We start from the raw sequence: 20,264 nt of genomic DNA on the forward strand, positions 1-20,264 counted from the left end.
TCGAACAAGCCAAGGTTCATACTGTTATTGCAGGAAGGAGCCGGCTTACTTGAAACTCAACCGCGCTCTGCCTTACTAATTAGGAAGTCATAGTGATTCGAATGGAACACCACTCGCGTGCGCAATAGGGAAGGTAAGATATGGAAAGTCACCAGAACTACCTGCCTCTTTCAAGAAAACTACTCTAGTACAGCTCATCTGCACATGATATCTACCTGACTCGGGTACCAAGATTGATTCTTGGAAGACGGCGTGGCTCACGCGAGGATCGCCCACAAGAAGGACAAAGAAGCCGGGGCGATGTGCCAAGAATCATCCAGCTGCGTGCAGACTGGATCTGTGGTGGTGCTTAGAAATTCGTTGAGTCTCTCTCTCTGCCAGTTCAGATGTTGTGACGCTATCTTAAGTGTATAACTTTGGCACAGAAAGGAGGAGACGAATCCGGCCTTGGAATGACCCTATTTTATTATTATTATTTTTTTTTCGTGCTTCCAAGTTGTTCTGTGCGAATTTCGGCAGTGCGGTTCTGAGAACTGGGGAATCTCGCGCGATCTTCCGAGGCGTGTTGGTTTTCGCCGGGGGCCTGGCGGGGCTGACTCTGCCTCTGACTGGCCGGATGACTGCTGTGGATGGTTGTGGAGCGGCGGGCCAATTGGCTTGATATTGCCAACCCTTGAGGAGACTCCTTTTGGTCAAGTAGCCTTCTCCGTGTGGCACGGGCTTGGCTCGCAAAGTAGCAGCAGCCCAGGCTTCCCGCTTTGAACGCAGCGTCGACCCCCAGGATCGCATCGGTCAGAAACGGTCAATCGCCATCCCATCACAACGCATCGCGAGCGTCAGGCCACGCCACTTGCCCGAGCCAAGTCTGCAGCAAGCGCACGTCGAGCTGTGCACCGCCCTCAAACTTCATGGACGGCCAGCCTGCCACGGCTGAACTCAAGCATCATTACCAGTCCCACGCTTGGTCGGGCACTCCTTCTGCGTCTGCGACTCCGAGGCTCAAACCAACGGCTCCGTCGGAATCCTCCCACGGTTACTTTGGCACCCAGCTCGAGCTGCTCCCCATCCTCTTCCCCCAGCAGGTCTACCAGGACAAGCTTCTCCAGTACAACAAGCTCGTCTCGGCCGGTCGGGGCGGTGGAGGAGGGTTACAGAGCCCGCAGCTGCCTCCCGTGCTTTCCTCGCCGCAGGCCAAAGCCTCCACGCGGTCGAGGTCGTCTTCCAAGGTGTCAAACAAGGATAACTCGCACACGAAACCGGCCGCGCAAAGCTGTCATGGGAATAGAGCGCCGAAGTCATCAGAGATCGCCGACCGCGCGCTTGTGAAATCGGGGAAGGAACCGTCCTCCAAAATGTCGGCCAAGAAGTCATCCGAGCAACCCGCGAGCCGTGACGGGTCCGCGCGATTACCGTCCTCCGCTGGCCAGAGCGCTCCCCCCGCCGCCGCTGCCCAGTCCAGCTCGGTGCCCTCGACGCCCCACCAACATCCTCGCAAGTTCTCGTTCGAGTCCCGCGAACACTCCCCCGGCGCCACGCAGAACCACTCTCCGCGCTCCGCCTACTCCGAGACGAACGGGAACGTGCCCTCTCTCCGCCCTCTCCCTCCCAGGCTTGGTGGATGCCGCTTCGAGACCGCAATTCCCCACTCCCGCCGAAGGATGCCCTACAGTCTCGGGACCGACAAGCTGGAGAAGGTCGATCCGGACAAGATCAAGGCCAGGTTGTCGAAAGAGGAGGAAGAGAAACTCGAGAGGGACATGCGGGAGTTGTTTAACCGGCTCTTGCCCACCGAGGCCATCGAGATGAACCGCCGGAAGCTGGTCAGCAAACTTGAGAAGCTCTTCAACGATGAGTGGCCGGGCCACGATATTCGGGTACACCTTTTCGGGTCATCAGGAAATCTGCTATGCTCCGACGATTCTGACGGTAGGCGTCCTGGAGCAGCCTTTCTTCTTTTACCTACGCTGACGTGCTGCAGTGGACATCTGCATCACCACCCCCTGGCGGGATCTGGAGAGTGTTTGTCAGATCGCAGAACTTTTGGAACGACGTACGAGCCCCTCGCTTTCGCCTCGTTTTTGCGGATGGCTGACAAGAATGCAGACGGCATGGAAAAGGTTGTCTGCGTTTCGTCGGCGAAGGTGCCCATCGTGAAGATCTGGGACCCCGAACTGAAGTTAGCCTGCGACATGAACGTCAACAACACGCTGGCCCTCGAAAATACGCGCATGGTGAGGACGTACGTCAGCATAGACGATCGCGTGCGGCCCCTGGCCATCATCGTGAAGTACTGGACGCGGAGGAGGGTCATCAATGATGCAGGTTCGCCGCCCCCAAATTTAAATCCCCGACGTACGATGACCAGTAGCCATTTCTCACACCTGCCACACAGCGTTTGGCGGGACTCTGAGCTCCTACACTTGGATCTGCATGATCATTGCCTTCCTCCAGTTACGCGATCCTCCGGTGCTGCCCGCGCTCCACCAACGCCACAACCTGAAGCTCCTCAAGCCCGATGGAACACGTAGCGAGTTTGCCGACGACATCCCGAAGCTGCGCGGCTTCGGTTCGAAGAACAAGGACAGCCTGGCAGCTCTCCTGTTCCAGTTCTTTCGGTTCTACGCGCATGAGTTCGACTACGACAAGTACGCCTTGTCAATACGGATGGGCAAATTGCTGACGAAGGTGGAGAAGAACTGGCATATTGGATCGAACAACGCCCTCTGCATCGAGGAGCCGTTCAACACAGTACGGAACCTGGGGAACACGGCCGACGACACGTCCTTTCGGGGGATACATTTGGAATTGCGAAGGGCGTTTGACCTTATCTCCGAAGGCAAGTTTGAAGAGTGCTGTGAGGAGTACGTGTTTCCCAAAGAGGAGGAGAGGATATGGCAGAAGCCGGCATCAGCACCAAGGCCGGTTCTCTTGAGGAGTTCCTCGCAACAACAGAGCGGTGGCGGCCGCGGCCGCGGCGGGTTCCGTGGCAGCCGGCAATTCCACCGGAATAGCAACGCGAATCGCAGGGCCTCGTCGAGTGTCACGCACGACAACAACCAGGCTTTCACACCGGGGACCGTGCCCTCCACCCTGAGTCCCCAGGATATCTTGTGGTATCAGGCCCAGAATCCCCAGCTCGGCGTGCCTCAGGAAATCTTTACCACGTCGCTCAATGCGCTAGCGCACGAGACGATGCGGTTCCAGCTGTACACGCAGCTCAACCAGCAACAAGTGCTCGCCCACGCCCAGCGGATGCAGCAGAATGGTTCGGCAACGGACAGATCCCGCACCAATTCGTTCGACAACCCTCCCCTGACAGCCCCGATCCGGCCAGAGCTCATGTACGGCTTTGGATTCCCCATCCAGCACACGCCCTACTTCCATCCGGGGTTCACCACGTACCCTTCGTCCCCGGCGTCGGCGGCCCCGCCATCCAACGGGCAGCCGGAGTTCCGTAGGAGCCTCCACCGGAACCCTCCCACGAGTGATTCCAGCACGTCGTCTGGCAGCGGTGCCCTTAGGTCGCAATCCCAGCCAGCGTCGAGAACCCCCGTGGCCGCTTCGCAATCTACGGGCCCATACTCGACATCTAGTCAGTCGTCTTATCATGGGGTATCCGCATCGCTCTCGCGCCAGATGGGTGGCATGCACATATCCGGTTACAGCGTGGACGAAGCTGGTGACGGAGCATCCGACGACGCGGCGGCGAAGTCGTCAGATTCGCCACCCCAGGACGACGGTCCCCGTTACATCGGGTACTATGTGAACGACTACACGAACCATAGCCGCCAAGCGAATGGCTTCCCCAGTAACGGCAACGCCGGCAATGGAGTTGCATCCGGCGAGCGTAGCCAGAGCAGCCAGGGAGGGGGAGCACGTCGTCGGTTGTCGACCGACCAGCTTCCTCAGTCCATCTTGGATCGGAGGATCAAGCGGACGTCGCGGTCGCCATCGCCCATGGGACATGCCAGGACTGTGTCTACTATCGGCCTAAGCTCTACGCCGTCGCTCTCGGCATCTTTAGCTCAAGCTAACGGGAAACCACCGTCCAAACCGCTGGTGGTTAACGGGACCGCATCCAAACCGGCATCAACTCCCGGGGGTGCGTACCCTGCACCGGCCGCCGAAGCCCTCGCTGCCAATGACATCAACATTGACAGCCCCCTGCACATTCACGGTGTGAGCCCCGGCAGTTCGTGGCCAGAACCGCACAGCACCACCCCGTCATCCAGCAGCGCCGACCATCAGGCAACGCCCGCTTCGCAGCGGCCCGTCATTGTGAATGGCTCTTCAACGAACCGCTCGCCATCTGCCATGCCTCCTAACATGGTGGATGCGTCATTCCAGCAGCGGGTTGCCGTGGGTCTCCAGCCTGCTTATTCCGCCGTTGCCGGGGACCCGAACAACATCGCGGGCTTCTCGCGGGTCCATACTCGGCAGCCGCTGGCGCCACTGGATCTAGCCATGGGCGACTTTCCGGTCCAGCAAGCGTTGCCGCATCTCTCCCCCGTCTACGAGCAGCGCACCCCGTCGCCGACGGTCCCGCGGAAGTTTGAGCCATCGCCCGTCGCTCAGTCGTCAGCGGCTCCCTCGACAAAAGAGTTCCCAAAGACTGCTCACAAGGCCTCCAAGCAGCAGCAGCAGCAGCAGCAGCAGCAGCAGCAGCAGCAACCACAGCAAGACACCACAGTCCGATCGCCAGCCCAAGACCACAGAATCAACGGGTTGGCAAGGGAGAACGGACACGTCCGCGCTGCTAAGAGCCAGACAGAGAGCTTCGGCGGATGGCAGAAATCCAAGTCCCGCAAGAAGGGTGTTAGTGATCTGAAGCACGCGGCGGGAGCAGCCGCCAATGGCAATGGCCTTTCGCCCCACAGCGAGCCGCCCCCCAAGAATGATGCCGACAGGAAAGGCGGCTGAACGAGTCTCCCTTGTCGCGGGTGATGATGCGCTGTCGTGCTTGAGTCCCGCCGAGCAGCTCCCCTTGCCCTTAAAAAAAAGAGCCCCAGTGACTAGGTGGCTTCTGTTTGGATATGCGGGTGCCCGCGGCTTGGGTCTAACCCTACCAGTTTGCACGGCCATTACTCGTTAGTTTGAGGCCGCCTCCGTTGTTGTTATTGTTGTTGTCGCCGTTGTTGATGTCGTTGTCGTTGTTGGACAGCTCCTTTTCCTTCAGGATCTCGCCATCTGATTGAGGCCGTTTGTGCTATGCTATGCTGCATGGAGTTGCATCTAAAAGGCTCTGGGTGCGGTGCTGGGAATGTCTGGAGTTTCGGAAAGTGTACGATTTTTTTTTATTATTATCATAGGGCATGCGGGCTGGTTGCTTTTGGACTGGCATACATTGAGCGAGGGTTTCTATCTTGGGGCGTGGGCATCCATTCCAGTTTATGAACCACGGAGCGACGACAACGACGATGGCGACGGCAACAATGACGCCGACTGACCTGAGTGACCCAGAAGATCGAGCGTTATCGCTTCGCGGCGATTAGATATGAAGCGAAGAATTGTTAGGAATATCAGCGATGACGGGCGGGCCTTAAGGGGGTTGGTGGGGTCAGCAACGGAGATGCCGTGGCAACATGCTGGGCAAGGCAAGGGAACGAGATTCGACTCGGCTCGGCGCAGCGGCTCGCGGTCACGAACGAGTCCCTCCGGGCAGCGCCGACAGCAGCGGCCGCCGCAGCAGGGAGCGACTCGGCAGAGCGGGCTCTGGGTGGTCGGTCAGTCACCGACATGTTTCAATGTGTCTGGTTCTTGTCTTGCGTAACAGGGAGAAAGAAAGGATTTGACTGTTTCCAAAAAGTCCCTCTTCTCCCCACCCTGAGCGGTCGTGTCTCTCTCATATAGGTTCTGTGCGCATCATGGATTTTTTTTTTATAGAATGGGATACCATGGCTGCGGTTCTGGTTTTGCTATGTTTGTATTGGAAGAAATATGAAACGGAGCGGCGGGACCAAAAAGCACGTCAGAGCGGGAAAGGGGAAGGGCATGGCTATTTCCGTCACCACACACACACCCGCAGCACGCGAAGCGCCGCAGGAGAGAAGACAGCAAGATGAGGAATGGATACGGAATATGCTCAAAGCATGGTTCATCCTTTGGTGAAAATACATGTATGCCAACGACTAACCCTTCTGTTTCCTCTCAAGCGGTTGAGGTCTAGTCTATATCAGAATTTGAGGATGGAGAACAGTGTCCGGGCCTCCCGGTCGTGACACCGTCTAACCTACCCCGACCGCGCCACTTCCACGATGCAGATTAAGGCGGCTCACTTGGCTCGGGGTGAAAGAGAGGAACAGACAAGATTGGTGGACAGCTTGAGCCCAGCTGACGTGCTGTGATTGCGGGCAGCGGAGACGGTTGGTTGTCTGTTTCCCGCCTTATCTTGTCTCGGACCGCCGAGTCGGAGACCAGCGGTTGTGGTCACGGCCGCCCGGACCGAGAGAAGTCAACACTTACCCTTGCTTTCAGGGGACAGAGTGCCCGTGAAACCAAGGAATTGAGTTTGTTTGGCACGTTGCCCCGCTTGGCCTCCTTGTTCCCGGGTCTGCTCTAGTACAGATTACCCCGTACCTCCGGAAGCTGTGGCGGGATTCTGCATCGGCTGGCAGATGCATGTCTCGCGATGGGCAAAAGCAGTTCTCCGAGATATGTGCACAAGAGGTTCTATGTGTCTTATAGAGAGAGAGAGAGAGAGAGAGAGCTGGGCAAGGAACTGTGTGCTCTCTCGACGCGAGATGATGCTATGGGGATTGCTGCTCAAACGGCATAATACACGTCCATCTTGACCGACTCGACGTGGTTGGCCCAGCCGGGGAATCTCGCCTTGGCCCAGAGGGTGACGACGTCGCCCAGCTTGAGGTCGCGCACAAATTTGCCGTTTCCTGTAGCCTTGCCGCGGCCCTGCTCTGCGAGCCTGGTGGCAGCCTCGGGGTCGCGCTCAGGATCGATGTTGTCCGTGTAACTCCAGACGACGCAGTGGGTCTGCGTTTCCCTCTGCGCGGTGATGTTACACTGGACCTTGTACTCTTCTCGCGCGAGGAGGTCGTGCTTGAAGACGTAGGCTTGAGCCTCCGACTGCCACTCGACCTCTGGATACACGGTGCATAGGTCATCCAGCTTCAGTGATGGGCCGTGGTCAGGCTGCGGCGGTTGGCCGCCTGCCGAGCTTGTTTGCGAGGGACTCGATCTGCACCAGCGCTCCAGCCCGGCCTCGAACCAGGTCCACGAGCTGTTGTAAGTGCCGTGGTCCCCAGGCGCGCCGCCCCAGCCTTGGTCGTGGCTGCGAATGGTAAAGATGATGCGGCGGCAAGGGTGCGCTAGCAGCGATATGGGTGATGCGACGAGCTCCTGGAAGTCGTCGACCAAGAATTCCTGACCCGGCGGTCGTGGTTTCGGCACCGTTCTGTGGATGGGAGCGTCGCCCGTGCCTCGGGACACGCGGTTCCAGTTATGCAAACCGAGCGGCGGGGAGCGAAGCTGGGTCCCGAATTTGTCAGTGAGCGACATTGCTCAACAGAGTTGAGACAGCAGTAGGGCGGAGGGGAGACGTACGAGAAAGACATTCTCTGTCGCGGATCTGTTTCCAAAGTTATTCTTTCCACGGGCGATCAAGCCGTCGTTTGGGTAGTCGACCCGGGTCGTGGTATGCGGCCAGTACTCGGCATGGTCGACGATGGTATCGACAATCTCCGGGGGCAGACGAAGGGCCTTGCACAGCATCGCCTTGGTGACGAGAACATCGGCAACGCTAGGCTCATAGGGACCCTGCGCCGCGGTGGTGGTGCTCTCAGTAGTCATCTTCTTTCGAGTCCAAGTTGCATACGTGTGCAAGGCCAAGAGCGAGGCGCCGAGGGTTGCGGCGATTCTGGTGTCGAAGAGCATTCGCAAAAAGAAACCCGAGTTGCGAAGAAGAGAAAGCGAAGTGGACAGGTTATTTCCTATTACAGAATGTGATGGTCAGGCAGCAGCGCGGTGGTCGTTGAAACAGCGCGGAACGCGCACGAGGGGCACGTCACCCAGTGACATCACCCCCACCCTTTTGCGACCAGATGGCTGCACTGATCCGTACCTCCTCCTCCGTGCTGCATAGTTAGTTATGGTACTCCGTAATAGACGCGGGATGAAGAGGGTCTGCTGCTGCCGCCCACTGGTTGGGACCCACCTTGCATGCTTAATTTGCTTGCTGAAGATGCCAAGACGGCACGTGAAATGACGAATTCCGCTAAAAACGGGCAGACCCGCAGCGTGGAGTGGTGAATGTGAATATCCAGCGGAGCGCAGTGCTCGACCCCGGGCCACGGCGCCGGCAACGGCCGCTGTTGCCCGGAACATGGCGGCAGAGTGTGTATGTAGGTAGGGATTTCCATACCCAAGTTAACTACGGAATACCGCGTACTCATTCTTTTCTTTCCAGGAACCTTCCTTGTGCACCGACAACGCTTGCGCGGCCGCGCCGAGGCCCAGAAAGACAGCTCGCCTACGGACCTACCTTCTTTTTCTCTCTCCCTCTTTTTTCTGCCTTTCTTTTTTCTTTCTCTTTTGCCTTTTTCCCTCTCACGGTCGGATCCTCTTCGCAGGAGGACCCCTAGCATGAGGTCGCGCCGAGCAGCGTCGACTCTGCGCCATGCACAGGCTGCCGTCTCCGATGCCGTGGCATTCCGGAGCGGCGCCATCATGAGGCCCGTCTGCTGCAATGCGGCCCCGGCCAGCACCCGGCGGTTCACTGCCGCCACGACGGCTGCTCCCGCGACAATGGCTCTGGCCCCTCCGGGCATCCCAATCCCGAACGTGCCCCGGAGACTCGGCTTACCCGGCTTCCGCCAGCAATTCGCTCCTAGGGCACCGGCCCGGCGGCGGTGCCTCCACGGGCAACCACCTCGGCGCAGCGGCGCGCCCTCCAACCCGGCCATCCAGTTCCCCTGCCTCGACGCCCTCGAAAACCGTTCGGCAACCCTCGAGCGGCAGGCGTCGGCGCGCTCCGACAACAGCGGCCCGGAGCCGCATTACACCGTCGGCGTGACCAAGGTTTACCACTGCAAAGAGCCTCTCCTGCTCGACCATGGCGGCCACCTCCACGAGTTCGACATCGCCTACGAGACGTGGGGCCAGATGAACTCGACCCGCTCCAACGTGATCCTCCTCCACACCGGCCTCTCCGCCTCCTCCCACGCGCACTCGACCGCCGAGAACCCGCAGCCGGGCTGGTGGGAGAAGTTCATCGGCCCGGGCCTGGCCCTCGATACCAACAAGTACTTCGTCATCTGCACCAATGTCATCGGCGGCTGCTACGGCTCGACCGGCCCCTCCAGCATCGACCCGCTCGACGGCCAGCGCTACGCCACCCGCTTCCCCATCCTGACCATCCAGGACATGGTGCGCGCCCAGTTCCGCCTGCTCGACCACCTCGGCGTCGACGTCCTGTACGCCAGCGTCGGCTCCAGCATGGGCGGCATGCAGTCGCTCGCCGCCGGCGTCGAGTTCCCCTCGCGCGTCGGCCGCATCGTCTCCATCTCGGCCTGCGCCCGCAGCCACCCGTACAGCATCGCCATGCGCTACGTCCAGCGCCGCGCCATCCTCAACGACCCCAACTGGAACCGCGGCTTCTACTACGGCCGCGTGCCCCCGCACGTCGGCATGAAGCTCGCCCGCGAGATCGCCACCATCACCTACCGCTCCGGGCCCGAGTGGGAGCAGCGCTTCGGTCGCCGCCGCGCCGACCCCTCCATGCCCCCGGCCCTGTGCCCGGACTTCCTCGTCGAGACCTACCTCGACCACGCCGGCGAGAAGTTCTGCCTCACCTACGACGCCAACAGCCTCCTCTACGTCAGCAAGGCCATGGACCTTTTCGACCTCGGCCGCGCCAACCAGCTCGCCACCGCCCAACGCCGCGCCGAACGCCTGGCCGCCCTCTCCCGACCCGCAGACAAATCTCCTTCCTCCTCCTCCTCCTCCTCCTCCTCCTCCTCCTCCTCCTCCTCCTCCTCCTCCTCCTCCTCCTCCCCATCCTCCTCTTCCACCACTGGCAGCAGCAGCAGCAGCAGCAGTACCGGCGGCGGCGCGCCCACGTGCAGCCTCACCCTCCCGGACAAGCCCTACGAGGAACAGCCGCAGCCGGTAGGCGACACGCCCATGCTCTCGGCGCTGAGCGCCGAGACCTTCCCGCCGCTCCAGCCGCAGCAGCCCCCCGCCGACCTGGTCGCCGGCCTCGCCCCGCTGCGCCGCCACCCCGTGCTGGTCCTCGGCGTGGCCAGCGACATCCTGTTCCCCGCCTGGCAGCAGCGAGAGGTGGCCGAGGCGCTACGCCGGGCCGGCAACGACCGGGTCGAGCACCACGAGCTGAGCGAGGTCCAGAGCTTGTTTGGGCACGACACCTTCCTCCTCGACGTCGAGGGGGTCGGTGGTGCGGTGAAGAACTTTCTGGCCTGAAGCCGAGCTCTGAAATGGCTATGTGGCACAGTTGGACGAGAGAAGGCATGGATGTAGCATTATTTTTTTTTGAAAAAAAAAAAAAAAAAGAAAGAAAACAAGGCTTAGGCGGCGTTGGATTGCTTTTCACACACGGCGTTATTAGCTGCTTGGTGGCAAAGTCTTGTTCTTATGTTCAAAGCGATAGCATGTAAAAGAAATGAATTGCCCTTGTCCCGCGGGGTTGATGTTGATGGTCTTAACCTTTGAAACCCGAAAGGTATGCAGCCATGATGATATCGATGAATTGAGGGGGTATAGATGAAAAGAAAGAAAAAATGACATCGGGGTATATGCAAAACTGAAGAAGAGAAAGCGAGCGACAGAGTATAGATAATTAGAGTATGCAATGCCTCAGATGAAGCCCGTCCCAAAAGAATCCACCATACCCGCCTGTGGCCTCCTCCCTCCCGACGTCTTCGGCCGCCCCACCTCTCTGATGCTCGGGCCCCGCGCTACGCCGATACCCATAAACGTCGCTAGGTCGTCGTCTTCGGATGCCAACCTCTCGGGGAACTTAGAGACGAAGTTTGGCGACGCGGCCAACCCACCGCCATTCCCGAACCGGCTCGGTCCGCCCGACGTAGACGGTCTCCCGTCGAACGTGGTTGAGGCGGCCGGTACCGATCGGATAGGCGGCGTCCACAACCCTCCTGCCGGACTTAAGGTCGGGTCTCGAGACGGCGCGTCAGGAGAGAAGTTGAAGTCAAGTTTGAGCGGCGCGGGAACGTTGGCACGGGTAAACTTGGATGGCGGCTCGCACTTGGGTTCGCCCTTCGGTTCGCCCTTCGGTTCGCCCTTCGACTGTGTTTGGGCTGATTCCGAGGTGGAAGGCAGCGTTGGGCCCGCCTCACCGGCCGGCGACGCCAGCGAGCAATTCGTCGAGTCGGGAGTGGGCGGCCTGATGCTGCTCGAAGTGAAGCCAAAGTCAAAGTTAAAGCCCGTGTCGACGACGGGATTTGGACGGACGTGCTCAGCAGCGTCCAGCGTGGGTGCCGGGCTGGCCCGGTTCAGGTCACGCCTAAAGTTGTGATGACGAAGCTGGGGCGTGCCGGTGCGGGAAGGCGGAGAACTGTGGGCGCTATAGGTGTCGGTGCTGCCACTCCTCGATGCCGGGGTGGGTGTTCCCCCGCGGCTGTTGGCCACCTTGCTGCTACACACCCCGTACTCCTCCAAGGCCGGCCGGCGTGGCAGCGGTCCTCGTCTGGGAGGACCCCTCATCGGACTTTGCGGACGGTTAGAGGCAGCAGCGGCGGCCGGGACCGGCGGCGACATGGGCGGAGGGATTCGGAGCGGGGCTGGCTGGATGGACAGGATCGGACCGTCATCATCGTCATCGTCCTTGATCCCGTCGCTGTAGACGCTGCTGGTCGCGCTGGCCACACCGGCCTCCGAGCGTGATGGTTCCCGAGACACATGTGCTTGTTGCGCGTCGAGGAGCGTCTTCTCCAATTCCTCAATTTTCATCGACAGGCTCCGTTGCCGCGGGGTGTTATATCTCAGCGTATCACGCTTGGCGGCAACGTTCCGAATGACGGGCGGCGCAAGCTGCTCCGCTGGTTCATCATCGAGAGATAATCTCCGGATTGACCCTGTCGGCGAGGTCGCGGTGGAAGGGGAGGTGAGTGTGGATATCAGCGGCACCACGCCCTGCACTTCCGGAGCAGGAGTGCCTCGTCTGCTATTGGATTCTTCCGCTTCCGAATTGGACACCGAGGGTTGCTGTTCAACGGTAGAGGGTTTTCTGACGGCGGGGCTCCGAAGTGCAGGGCTCTGCGAACGAAGGCTTTCAACGCCGGGCGTGCGGGGAGGAGGGCTTGGTGACCGGATTCCGTCCGGTAGCGGGCCGAGCGGGCCGCAGCCCTGGAGAGGAGGTGGCCGGTAAGGGCGATAGACCTTTTGAGGAGACTTTTGAGGAGTCTCTTGCGAACTCGGCACCTGGGCACGCGTGTAGGCACCGAGAGCCAGAGGAGCCGGATAGGGCCCTTTGGGGCGGGACTGCTGGGGACCGAAACTATTCTGTCGAGGCCCAGGTCCTGGCCCGGGTCCGTTGACAGAAGGAGCCTGACGTGGCGCCCGCCCCCCGGGTACTTCATCATCAGGACCGAAAGGTCCTTGGCGCGGTGGACCCTGTCCGGGCGGTTGGGGGAGGCAGGTGGTTGGAGGGCCTGTGGGAGGTGGCCCCTGATGCAAGGAAGAGGGCTGTGCTGGCCCGTTTCGGCTGCCTGGCCTCGGGTCAATGTTGCCTCGGAATATGGGCTCCTGGAGTTTGGGTTCCTCGACGGCCCTCTGCTGCGGCTCCAATGGTGATTGCGGGGCCGAGGGACGCCTGGTGGTTAGAGTGCTCTCGGTAGACTTCTGTCTTTCCAGCCTCTCCATGTCCAACCGGGCTGTTTCCCTCTGCTTTTCCAGTTCCCTCTCCCTTCTCTTTGCCTCCTTCTCCTCTTGCTCTCGCTTCTCGATTGAGGCTATAACAGCGTCAACCATCTCATCCGCGCCCTCTCCAAACACCGAGCCCGTCTCGCCATTATCTGTGGTCGGTGTCGGCGGAAGCTGTATAGAGTCGAGCGGAGATCTGGGAGTAGGTGGACCGGATGGGGAACGGCCGGGTGGGGGACTTCTCGCAAAGTGAACATCAAACGGATTGACCCATGCTTTCGTCCGACCCGGGGTTCCTGGCTGCGATCCAGCTCCAGGTCCCGGACCGGCCAGACTTGTCGAAGATCCATTGTTCGCGCCGAATCGCGCACTGAATCCGCGTGTTGGCGCCGTCAGGCTAGTCGAAGATCCGTTGTTCGCAGTGAAGCGTGAACCAAATCCGGGGCCCGCTGCGGCAAGGCTCGTGGACGAACCGTTGTAGGCGTCAAATCGAGTCCGCATGTTGGCGTCGGAGGCGTGGGGCCGAATCGGGACGCCCGCTTGACTGTCCCGGCGAGCAGTGCTGGTGGAACCTAGGTCAAACATGCTGGCGGCGGCGAGGTTGTGGGTGTCGCGATCGGCGTATGGACCGGCGCCGCTGCGAATCCCTTGGGGCGTGCCGGCTCGTGGCACGGAGTCGATGCCTCCGTTGACGACGCCCTTTTGGTTGGCGTTCTGTCCAGAGTACTGGCCCTCTCCCAGGGCGTTCTGATCTACGCGCTTCCATTGCTCCGCCTGCCTTTCCGAGTCGGGCCTGTCATCGGACTTCCTGTGCCATCAGCGGTTCGCAGGCGTTCCCTCTGGCAGACTTGCCAAAGCCAAAGCCCACTTACTTCTTCTTGCCGCCGACCTTGAGGCCGAAGATCGAGACCATGCTGAACGAGCGACTTTTGGTTCTGAATATACCATGAACTGCAGAACCGTCGTCAGTGCTTGGGCCAGCTGAGGGTCGCGCAGGGTCGGGCACCGACCTCACTTGGCCATGGGCCCCAGTGGGAGCCGAGAACGTGGAAATGCTTCCAAAGCTATGTTGTCGAAGGACTTCTTTTGACCACGGCAATCCAAGCAGCCATTTCAGGCCTCCCGACGTTCGACACGGTTTGAGTTGGTTCCCAGGCGAGCGAACAGGAGTCGCCGGGGGCAGAGAGATGAACCGAAGATGCTCTCGGGCACTCTGCGGTGCCAAATCCGGAAGGGGTTATGTCAATGTGGGGTTCGGCAAGCAAACGCTCTGATATCACCGATCTTTGGCGGTGAGGCTGTAGAAGAATTCCAAAATTCGAAGCGAATGACGGCAGAGAAAACGATCGACAGGGGAGTCCGCACTGAAAAGAGCGGCAGTGTGGGCTCCGGAACGGACAGCGGACGGCGAACCCAGGGCTGCAATGGTGATTCTTTCACGCCGCAAGGCGAAAGTACCCTGGGTCAGAAAAGGGGGGTAACGGAATAAAAGGGGAAGAATTGGCTAGAGGACAAATTGGGATGGAGAGCCACTCGTATCCCTTTTCGGGACAGATCTTGAAATGGAGCCACGCGCTTGTGGAGATGATTCGCGCTGCTGCCAGTAACCGGTTACCTTGCTGGTGTGCTGAACAGGGAACAGGGCTATGCGACTCCCCTGCCGAGCTTTTTCTCGAACTTTGGGGTCGTTCCTTTTTGGTGCTGGTCCTGTTCAGTTAGTGGCCAATACTGACAGTTACGAGGGTCCCAATCTTCGGGGTCCGAGCAGAGGTAAGAACCTGAGCGCAAGGAGATTGTTTTTCGGGGTCAGTTAACCCAAAACGGGAAAGAGCGGCATCTGGAGAACGTGGATGAGCCGTTCAGCCGGTCATTCAGGGGCAATCCGTAGTGTACAGTACTGTACGGATTACACTAATCCGTACGGACTACATACTACAGTACACTATTACGTTCCATTGTTCTTTCCGTTTTCTCTCTTCCAATCTCTCTTCTTCCCTCCTCCTCGAAGAGCACACAATGCATGTTCAATTCATAAAAAGACCGCCCCAAGGCGCGCTCTGACGGACGGGGAACGCGTACCTGGTACGTACTTATCGTTGCAAAACGCCCCGCACCTGTCCCCAAGGGCTTCGTGAGGAGCACAGTAGCAGACGGCGACAATCGCAATCAACCTGGCTGTACGGATCACATAATCCGTACAACACAACAAGGTAAACACTGTGGGCATGTTGCATACCCGTGCATTTTATGCTCTGTAACTGCTATTTTTTTTCTTTTCCTTCCCTTGGTGGCTGCTCTGAGACAAGCGGGAGGAATTGTTTAGTGCCCGAACCTTAGTTAACTTCTTATCCGGGGTGCGGGCACAAGTCGTCACGGAACCTTCGAACATCACGACCAGGCGGCTGCGTGACTGCCGTAAATTATTTGTATGACGCCATGCCATTGGGTTATATGGCGTCATGTATTCCATCTTCTCTAAAGGGGCATTAACTAATTTTGTGCATCCATACACTGATTCGCATGCTACACCATAGACGATCTATCGCAGAGCTCGAACCATCTCGCCAGTGGTCTCGGTGTTTGATGCGACTCCTCTCGGATAGTGCATGACCCCGTAGCCATGGTGTCTGGATCGGTGCGAAGTCACAAACCAGAACTCCCCGCCCCCCTTCTTACCCCCCCTTTCCCTTCACTCCATTCTCCCTCCGGTTCAAATGCTGTTGCGTTTCCAGTTAGAGAGACCTGTTAACCACCCGGGTTAGGTGTATGCCTGTACATAGAGGAACGCCAACTGTTCCAACTCTCCATACAGTGTCTTCTAAGTAATTGTCTATATCGACCCGAATCTAACCGCACCCCGAACTCAGACACAGGGGGGGGAGGAAAAAGAGAGAGAGAGAGAGAAACGGAAGATGCGTTGGGAATGTGATATTCGTCCTCAGCATGACGGCTCAGCTGTTGTACTCGGGGACCGCGAATCTGGCAGCCTGAAAAACCACACTATCGCTGTAGAAACAACAAAAAATACGCCGGCAGTGAAGAAGGGCAGGCCGATCCATGCCCCGCCGAGATCCAGCCCGACACGGAGACTACCGGCCAGTAAGGGGCCGGATACCGATAGGCCCACCGTCTCCATGAGGGCAATGAGCGAGTTGAGCGTTCCGACATGGTGCTCCTCCACCAATGCGTTGAGTAAGGAGCGGGTCGTCGCTACCATGCCCGATCCGAGAGCGAACCAGGCGAGTCCAAACGAGTAGACGATACCGTTGGCGGCAGCGGCAATGGTGAAGCTGCCCACGACGTGGAATATGCCTGACCAGCGGGTCAACCAGAGATCCTTGGCCACGCTCTCCATGCCGAGGTGCTGAGTGCAGAACCAGCTGGCAACGGGCATTGCCGCTAGCAGAGTCACCAAGCTACCCGCGTTGCGGATTGTCAGGACCATCGACGCCGTGCTCCAACTCCACCCGTACCTGTCGGTCGAATATTGCAGCAGAATCTCTCCGACGTAGCGGCCCAGGACAACAAAAACGAACGACAGCAACAAGAATACCACGCTCGCGTTGCCGAGCACAAACGCCCGCATATCGACGAACCCCTCCCGTACCTTGTGTACGAGCTTTGTCACTGGGGGGATGTCATCTCCGACGCGGTGCGACTCTTCCCGCGATCCCTTCCCATCATGGAGGTGGACCGTCTCTGGGTAGACCAGGACCGATAGCGCTGTGAGAACCAGGACAAGCAGGGAGACGAGCAGCGGAATCCACGGGTCCCAGAGCAGCATGGTGCCGCCGAGCGGGCCAGCAATCATTTGCGAGGCGAGGAAGACAGCCGCCATCTGGAAGAACACAGTCGTGCGCTCGGCCGGGGGGACAACGTCTGCGACGGCCGTATAGAGCATGGCCACAACAATGCTGCCACCGCCACCAATGCTAACAGACAAAGAAAAAGAAAAGGACCCGAATTGTCAGACACAGCATTCTTGCCGTCACGAACAGGCTGGACGACTCACAGTTGGAAGGCTGCGGAAAACCACGTCGTCCACAAGGGCACCACGTCCGAGAAGTAGACTGCTCCATCGTCAGCAAGCCATGCACTCTTCCTTCTCTAAGACTGCGAAAGGGAGAAATGAGAGAAAGAAAAGAAAGAGGAGACACTGACAAATGATGTAAGTGAACGCAACCGACGCGCCGATCCCCGCCAGACCCAGTCCCAGCACCGGCCGGCGGCCCCAGCGGTCCGAGAGGATGCCGTAGGGCACGGCGCCCACGAGGCCCGGGAAGCACTCGAACGTGTTCTGCCACCCGCGCAGCATGGCCAAGTACCCCTGGACGTCCGGGTGCTTGCAGGTCGGGTCGTCGACCAGGATCACGCCGCCGGCAAAGCGGCGGGTCTTGCCTCCCTGCGCCGCCGCGACCGTCGTGGTGGTGCTGTTGGTGGTGGTGGTGGTGCTGGTGCTGGTGCTGGTGGGAAGCTCAGGGACGTTGGGTCCAGGCAGGTGAACGGGGGGGACGGTGGTGTTCGCCGGGGGGGGGAGGATCCCCGGATGCATCTGCCTGCAGATGATGCTCTCCATGACGGCGTTGGTGGGCGGGATGCCCATGCCGATTCCTAGCTCGATGAAGAAGATGAGGACGATGGAGAGGACGACCACGCGCGGGCGGAGGAGGGCGCGGAGGTGGTTTACGGCGGCCGAGGCGGCGGCATCATTGTCGCCGTCATCGATATCGTCGTTGTTGGGTATGGCCTGGCTGATGGATTTGCTTGTCCTATACCCGGGAGATTGAGTGGGCGTGGCGGCCAGCAACGCGGTCCGCTCCGTATCCGCGTCGATGAGATCGACGGATCGGGCGCGGGAGCTGGAGGCCATGGTGGAGCCTGGTCGTGTCCAGTCCTTTTGGGGTTGGGAGATTCACTACGCAGACATAAGGGCGGTGAGGAGGGTGCCTTCGCAGCCAGGATGTACCGAATTGGAGATCGAGTACGGAGGTACGCCGAAGAAACAGCAATAGCCGTGTAATCAGATGGGAGGACGGGTTTATACGGATAACTTGAACGTGTTTTGGAGAAGAGCAGGGATGAGTGTCCGCGTAACCAAACGTAATCGCCCGGCAAAAATGCGCCGCTAAGGATGGTGCCAGTGCTCGTTTCAGAGGCGTTAAGCGCCCAAAAAGGCAGGTCAGACTGGACCTTGAAGATAACAAGAATGCGGCACACCTCAATTGGCCCAACCCTGGCGATCGTGGTTGGTGACGTTGACAGACACGTCTTCCTTCTCTTCTGAGACTGGCCGCCATGCATTGCTACAGAACCCAAGTATGTATATATTGTACATACAGTATACTAACTGTTATATCCGCCATGCTGCAAGGGCAAGCCCAGCCCCGTCACGATCTGATGAACATAGGCCAAGCAGCAGGATCCCGCCTGATAAAAATACATTTGGTTCCAGGGCAAAGAGCATCCAAGATGTGATTAGGCACCAACTCTGGGGCATGCTTGGCCAGGACCACTTAGCCTTCTTCTCTTCCAGTGACCATCTCGCTTGTGCCGCATCCATCATGTGAATAGGTGGAAATACGGCACAATAATCCGTACACTTGTTAATAAATTCAGCTCGGTAGCCAACTGTTCCCAGTTTCCCAGTTTCCCAGTCTGCCTTGGCCAAACTACAAGCCTTTGGTGCATCCGTACAGCGAGACGCACACACTCCAAGCACTTTTGTGATTTCCGTCAAGCTGCTTCGAATCTCTGCTCTTCTTGGCATAATTACCCCAGACAAAACGACCCCATACACATGCCAGCAGCGAGTTGCCCTACAATGACGCTCTCATCGCCTTTTTGCTTTTTTCTCCAGGGGACAAATGACAGTTTGAATGATTTTGTTACAACATATGGCTATCAGTAGGTCAGATCCGATGGACCTACTAACAGGGATGATAAGCCAGGGGTTATAGATATATATTTAGACAGCATCCCCAAGTGCCTCTAGCACTTGGAAGAATCAACACATCTTACCACCACTTCTACAGACCGTACCAGTTAGTCTAGGAGTACCGCCCACGGCACGAATACCGCTATAGTGTCATATCTTATAGCTAGTCCAAGCTATAGTCATTTATAGCCATTAAGCTATAGCAAGTGGTACCTATTATCGGTTTAAATCTATGATCTTCGTTACTATTCGCGTTTAAATGCTGTAGGAGACCATTTACCCGAGTTAAGTGACTATGTCCTTCTGCTCCAAGTAGACGCCTAAATAGTCAAAAACGATGGTAATACTAACACTATCAAGAACCGATGAACGAGTCTAAACTATAGTAAGTGTGTTAGACCTACTGCTTTATTATTAGAAACGCCTACTAGTATTAGGTTTAGAAGCTCTCTCTAATAGACCTTTAACTCTTTAAGCTAGTAGTATCTCTTAAGGAGGCTAATAGCTACTCTACTTATACTTAGGACTTTTATAACTACCTAATAGATAAGGATTACCTAGAATCTTAGACTCTTAATAACTATACCTTAAAAGGACTTGTTAGGCATTTTATAAGACTCCTTCCCTAGCTCTTGAATAAAGCTCTTATTCTACCATTATTACTAGTAATAAGAACTATACCGGAAGCGTAAGTTTAGGAGGAAGGCTAGTATAGGGGACCTTTAGAGACCCTGAAAACGCTAAGTCCTAAAGACCTAGTTTAACAATTTGCTATACTATTAGAAACTGCCTTATAAAGGATAACTTTACCTATAGGCTTATTAGATCTACTAGAGACCCTAAGGACTAAGCTAAACCTAGTAGGTCTAAATAGATAGGGTAATTAGATATTAAGTAGACCTATTAGAGCTATTTAAACTATAATTATAACTAATATACTAAGGGAACTTCTAGAAAGGGAAGAACCCTAATAAGGACCTTTATAAAACCCCTAGCTAATAGTCTAGCTAATAGGAGGATTACTAATAATAATACTAATACTAGTAAGGGATAACCCTATAAGGGGATATATACCCCTCTTACTACTAGACCTAATAGAAGAAATAATTATAAGACTACTCTAAAGGGTAATGGTCGGACTTCTTTAGAATGCTATAATCGATTAGATAGATATTAGTTCTCCTTAGCTATAGCTAATATATATAGCGCTATAACTAGTAATAGACTAAGCCTAGAAGATTACTAATATTAGCCTACTTTAGTTAGATACCGACCGAAAGATTATAAATAGCTAACTAATCTTCCATTATAAGAAGATCTATTACTATACTAATGCTAATCTCTAGATCGAGTGTGTTTATAATATAGTTAGAGGAAACGTTTCTAAGGAGCTTCTCCTATAAAATGACCTATAGGTATTATTCTATAGGTTAGCCTTGTAGTAGTATAAGTAATAACTATCGCTAACCGAGAAGGAGAC

At 57.2% G+C, this 20,264-nt stretch overlaps 6 protein-coding genes across 6 annotated transcripts; 3 read left to right on the forward strand and 3 right to left on the reverse strand.

Annotated features, from left to right (window-relative positions):
* Window positions 1–1,848: 1,848 nt before the first annotated feature.
* On the forward strand, window positions 1,849–4,920 carry P884DRAFT_206094 (uncharacterized protein; the record flags this gene model as incomplete). The annotated part of the gene is made up of 4 exons (XM_069438696.1): window positions 1,849–1,926; window positions 1,979–2,050; window positions 2,118–2,322; window positions 2,393–4,920. The coding sequence occupies 4 exons, from the start codon at window positions 1,849–1,851 to the stop codon at window positions 4,918–4,920; spliced, it is 2,883 nt and encodes a 960-aa protein (XP_069295732.1).
* A 1,570-nt stretch (window positions 4,921–6,490) lies between these two features.
* Window positions 6,491–8,029, reverse strand: P884DRAFT_56692 (uncharacterized protein). Its single transcript, XM_069445965.1, has 2 exons — window positions 7,558–8,029; window positions 6,491–7,482 (listed from the first exon to the last, which is right to left on the reverse strand). The coding sequence occupies exons 1-2, from the start codon at window positions 7,885–7,887 to the stop codon at window positions 6,763–6,765; spliced, it is 1,050 nt and encodes a 349-aa protein (XP_069295733.1). The 5' UTR covers window positions 7,888–8,029; the 3' UTR covers window positions 6,491–6,762.
* Window positions 8,030–8,288: 259 nt separating this feature from the next.
* Window positions 8,289–8,688, forward strand: P884DRAFT_228184 (uncharacterized protein). The gene is made up of 2 exons (XM_069439710.1): window positions 8,289–8,358; window positions 8,420–8,688. The coding sequence occupies exons 1-2, from the start codon at window positions 8,336–8,338 to the stop codon at window positions 8,592–8,594; spliced, it is 198 nt and encodes a 65-aa protein (XP_069295734.1). The 5' UTR covers window positions 8,289–8,335; the 3' UTR covers window positions 8,595–8,688.
* On the forward strand, window positions 8,289–10,431 carry P884DRAFT_247731 (homoserine O-acetyltransferase-like protein; the record flags this gene model as incomplete). Its single annotated transcript, XM_069440514.1, has 2 exons — window positions 8,289–8,358; window positions 8,420–10,431. Exon 2 carries the CDS (start codon window positions 8,596–8,598, stop codon window positions 10,429–10,431), a length of 1,836 nt encoding a protein of 611 aa, XP_069295735.1. The 5' UTR covers window positions 8,289–8,358; window positions 8,420–8,595.
* A 393-nt stretch (window positions 10,432–10,824) lies between these two features.
* P884DRAFT_206037 (uncharacterized protein) lies at window positions 10,825–13,762 on the reverse strand (the record flags this gene model as incomplete). The annotated part of the gene is made up of 2 exons (XM_069438692.1): window positions 10,825–13,657; window positions 13,722–13,762. The coding sequence occupies 2 exons, from the start codon at window positions 13,760–13,762 to the stop codon at window positions 10,825–10,827; spliced, it is 2,874 nt and encodes a 957-aa protein (XP_069295736.1).
* Window positions 13,763–15,657: 1,895 nt separating this feature from the next.
* P884DRAFT_247737 (major facilitator superfamily domain-containing protein) lies at window positions 15,658–17,880 on the reverse strand. Its single transcript, XM_069440515.1, has 3 exons — window positions 17,011–17,880; window positions 16,862–16,919; window positions 15,658–16,781 (listed from the first exon to the last, which is right to left on the reverse strand). Exons 1-3 carry the CDS (start codon window positions 17,717–17,719, stop codon window positions 15,788–15,790), a joined length of 1,761 nt encoding a protein of 586 aa, XP_069295737.1. The 5' UTR covers window positions 17,720–17,880; the 3' UTR covers window positions 15,658–15,787.
* Between the last annotated feature and the right edge of the window lie 2,384 nt (window positions 17,881–20,264).

Source organism: Thermothelomyces heterothallicus (genome assembly GCF_042370625.1).
Source record: "Thermothelomyces heterothallicus CBS 202.75 unplaced genomic scaffold P884_scaffold_20, whole genome shotgun sequence".
NCBI lineage: Eukaryota > Fungi > Ascomycota > Sordariomycetes > Sordariales > Chaetomiaceae > Thermothelomyces > Thermothelomyces heterothallicus.

Excerpts from the sequence above, each read along its gene's own strand:
- P884DRAFT_56692 (XM_069445965.1), bottom strand. The coding sequence starts at position 7,887 with ATGCTCTTCGACACCAGAATCGCCGCAACCCTCGGCGCCTCGCTCTTG. Across the intron at positions 7,483-7,557 it reads CGACAGAGAATGTCTTTCTC|CTTCGCTCCCCGCCGCTCGG; the intron begins GTACGTCTCCCC and ends TTCGGGACCCAG.
- P884DRAFT_228184 (XM_069439710.1), top strand. The coding sequence starts at position 8,336 with ATGGCGGCAGAGTGTGTATGTAG. Across the intron at positions 8,359-8,419 it reads GCGGCAGAGTGTGTATGTAG|GAACCTTCCTTGTGCACCGA; the intron begins GTAGGGATTTCC and ends TTTTCTTTCCAG.
- P884DRAFT_247737 (XM_069440515.1), bottom strand. The coding sequence starts at position 17,719 with ATGGCCTCCAGCTCCCGCGCCCGATCCGTCGATCTCATCGACGCGGAT. Across the intron at positions 16,920-17,010 it reads TGCGTTCACTTACATCATTT|TCTACTTCTCGGACGTGGTG; the intron begins GTCAGTGTCTCC and ends ACGATGGAGCAG. Across the intron at positions 16,782-16,861 it reads TTTTCCGCAGCCTTCCAACT|CATTGGTGGCGGTGGCAGCA; the intron begins GTGAGTCGTCCA and ends TTTGTCTGTTAG.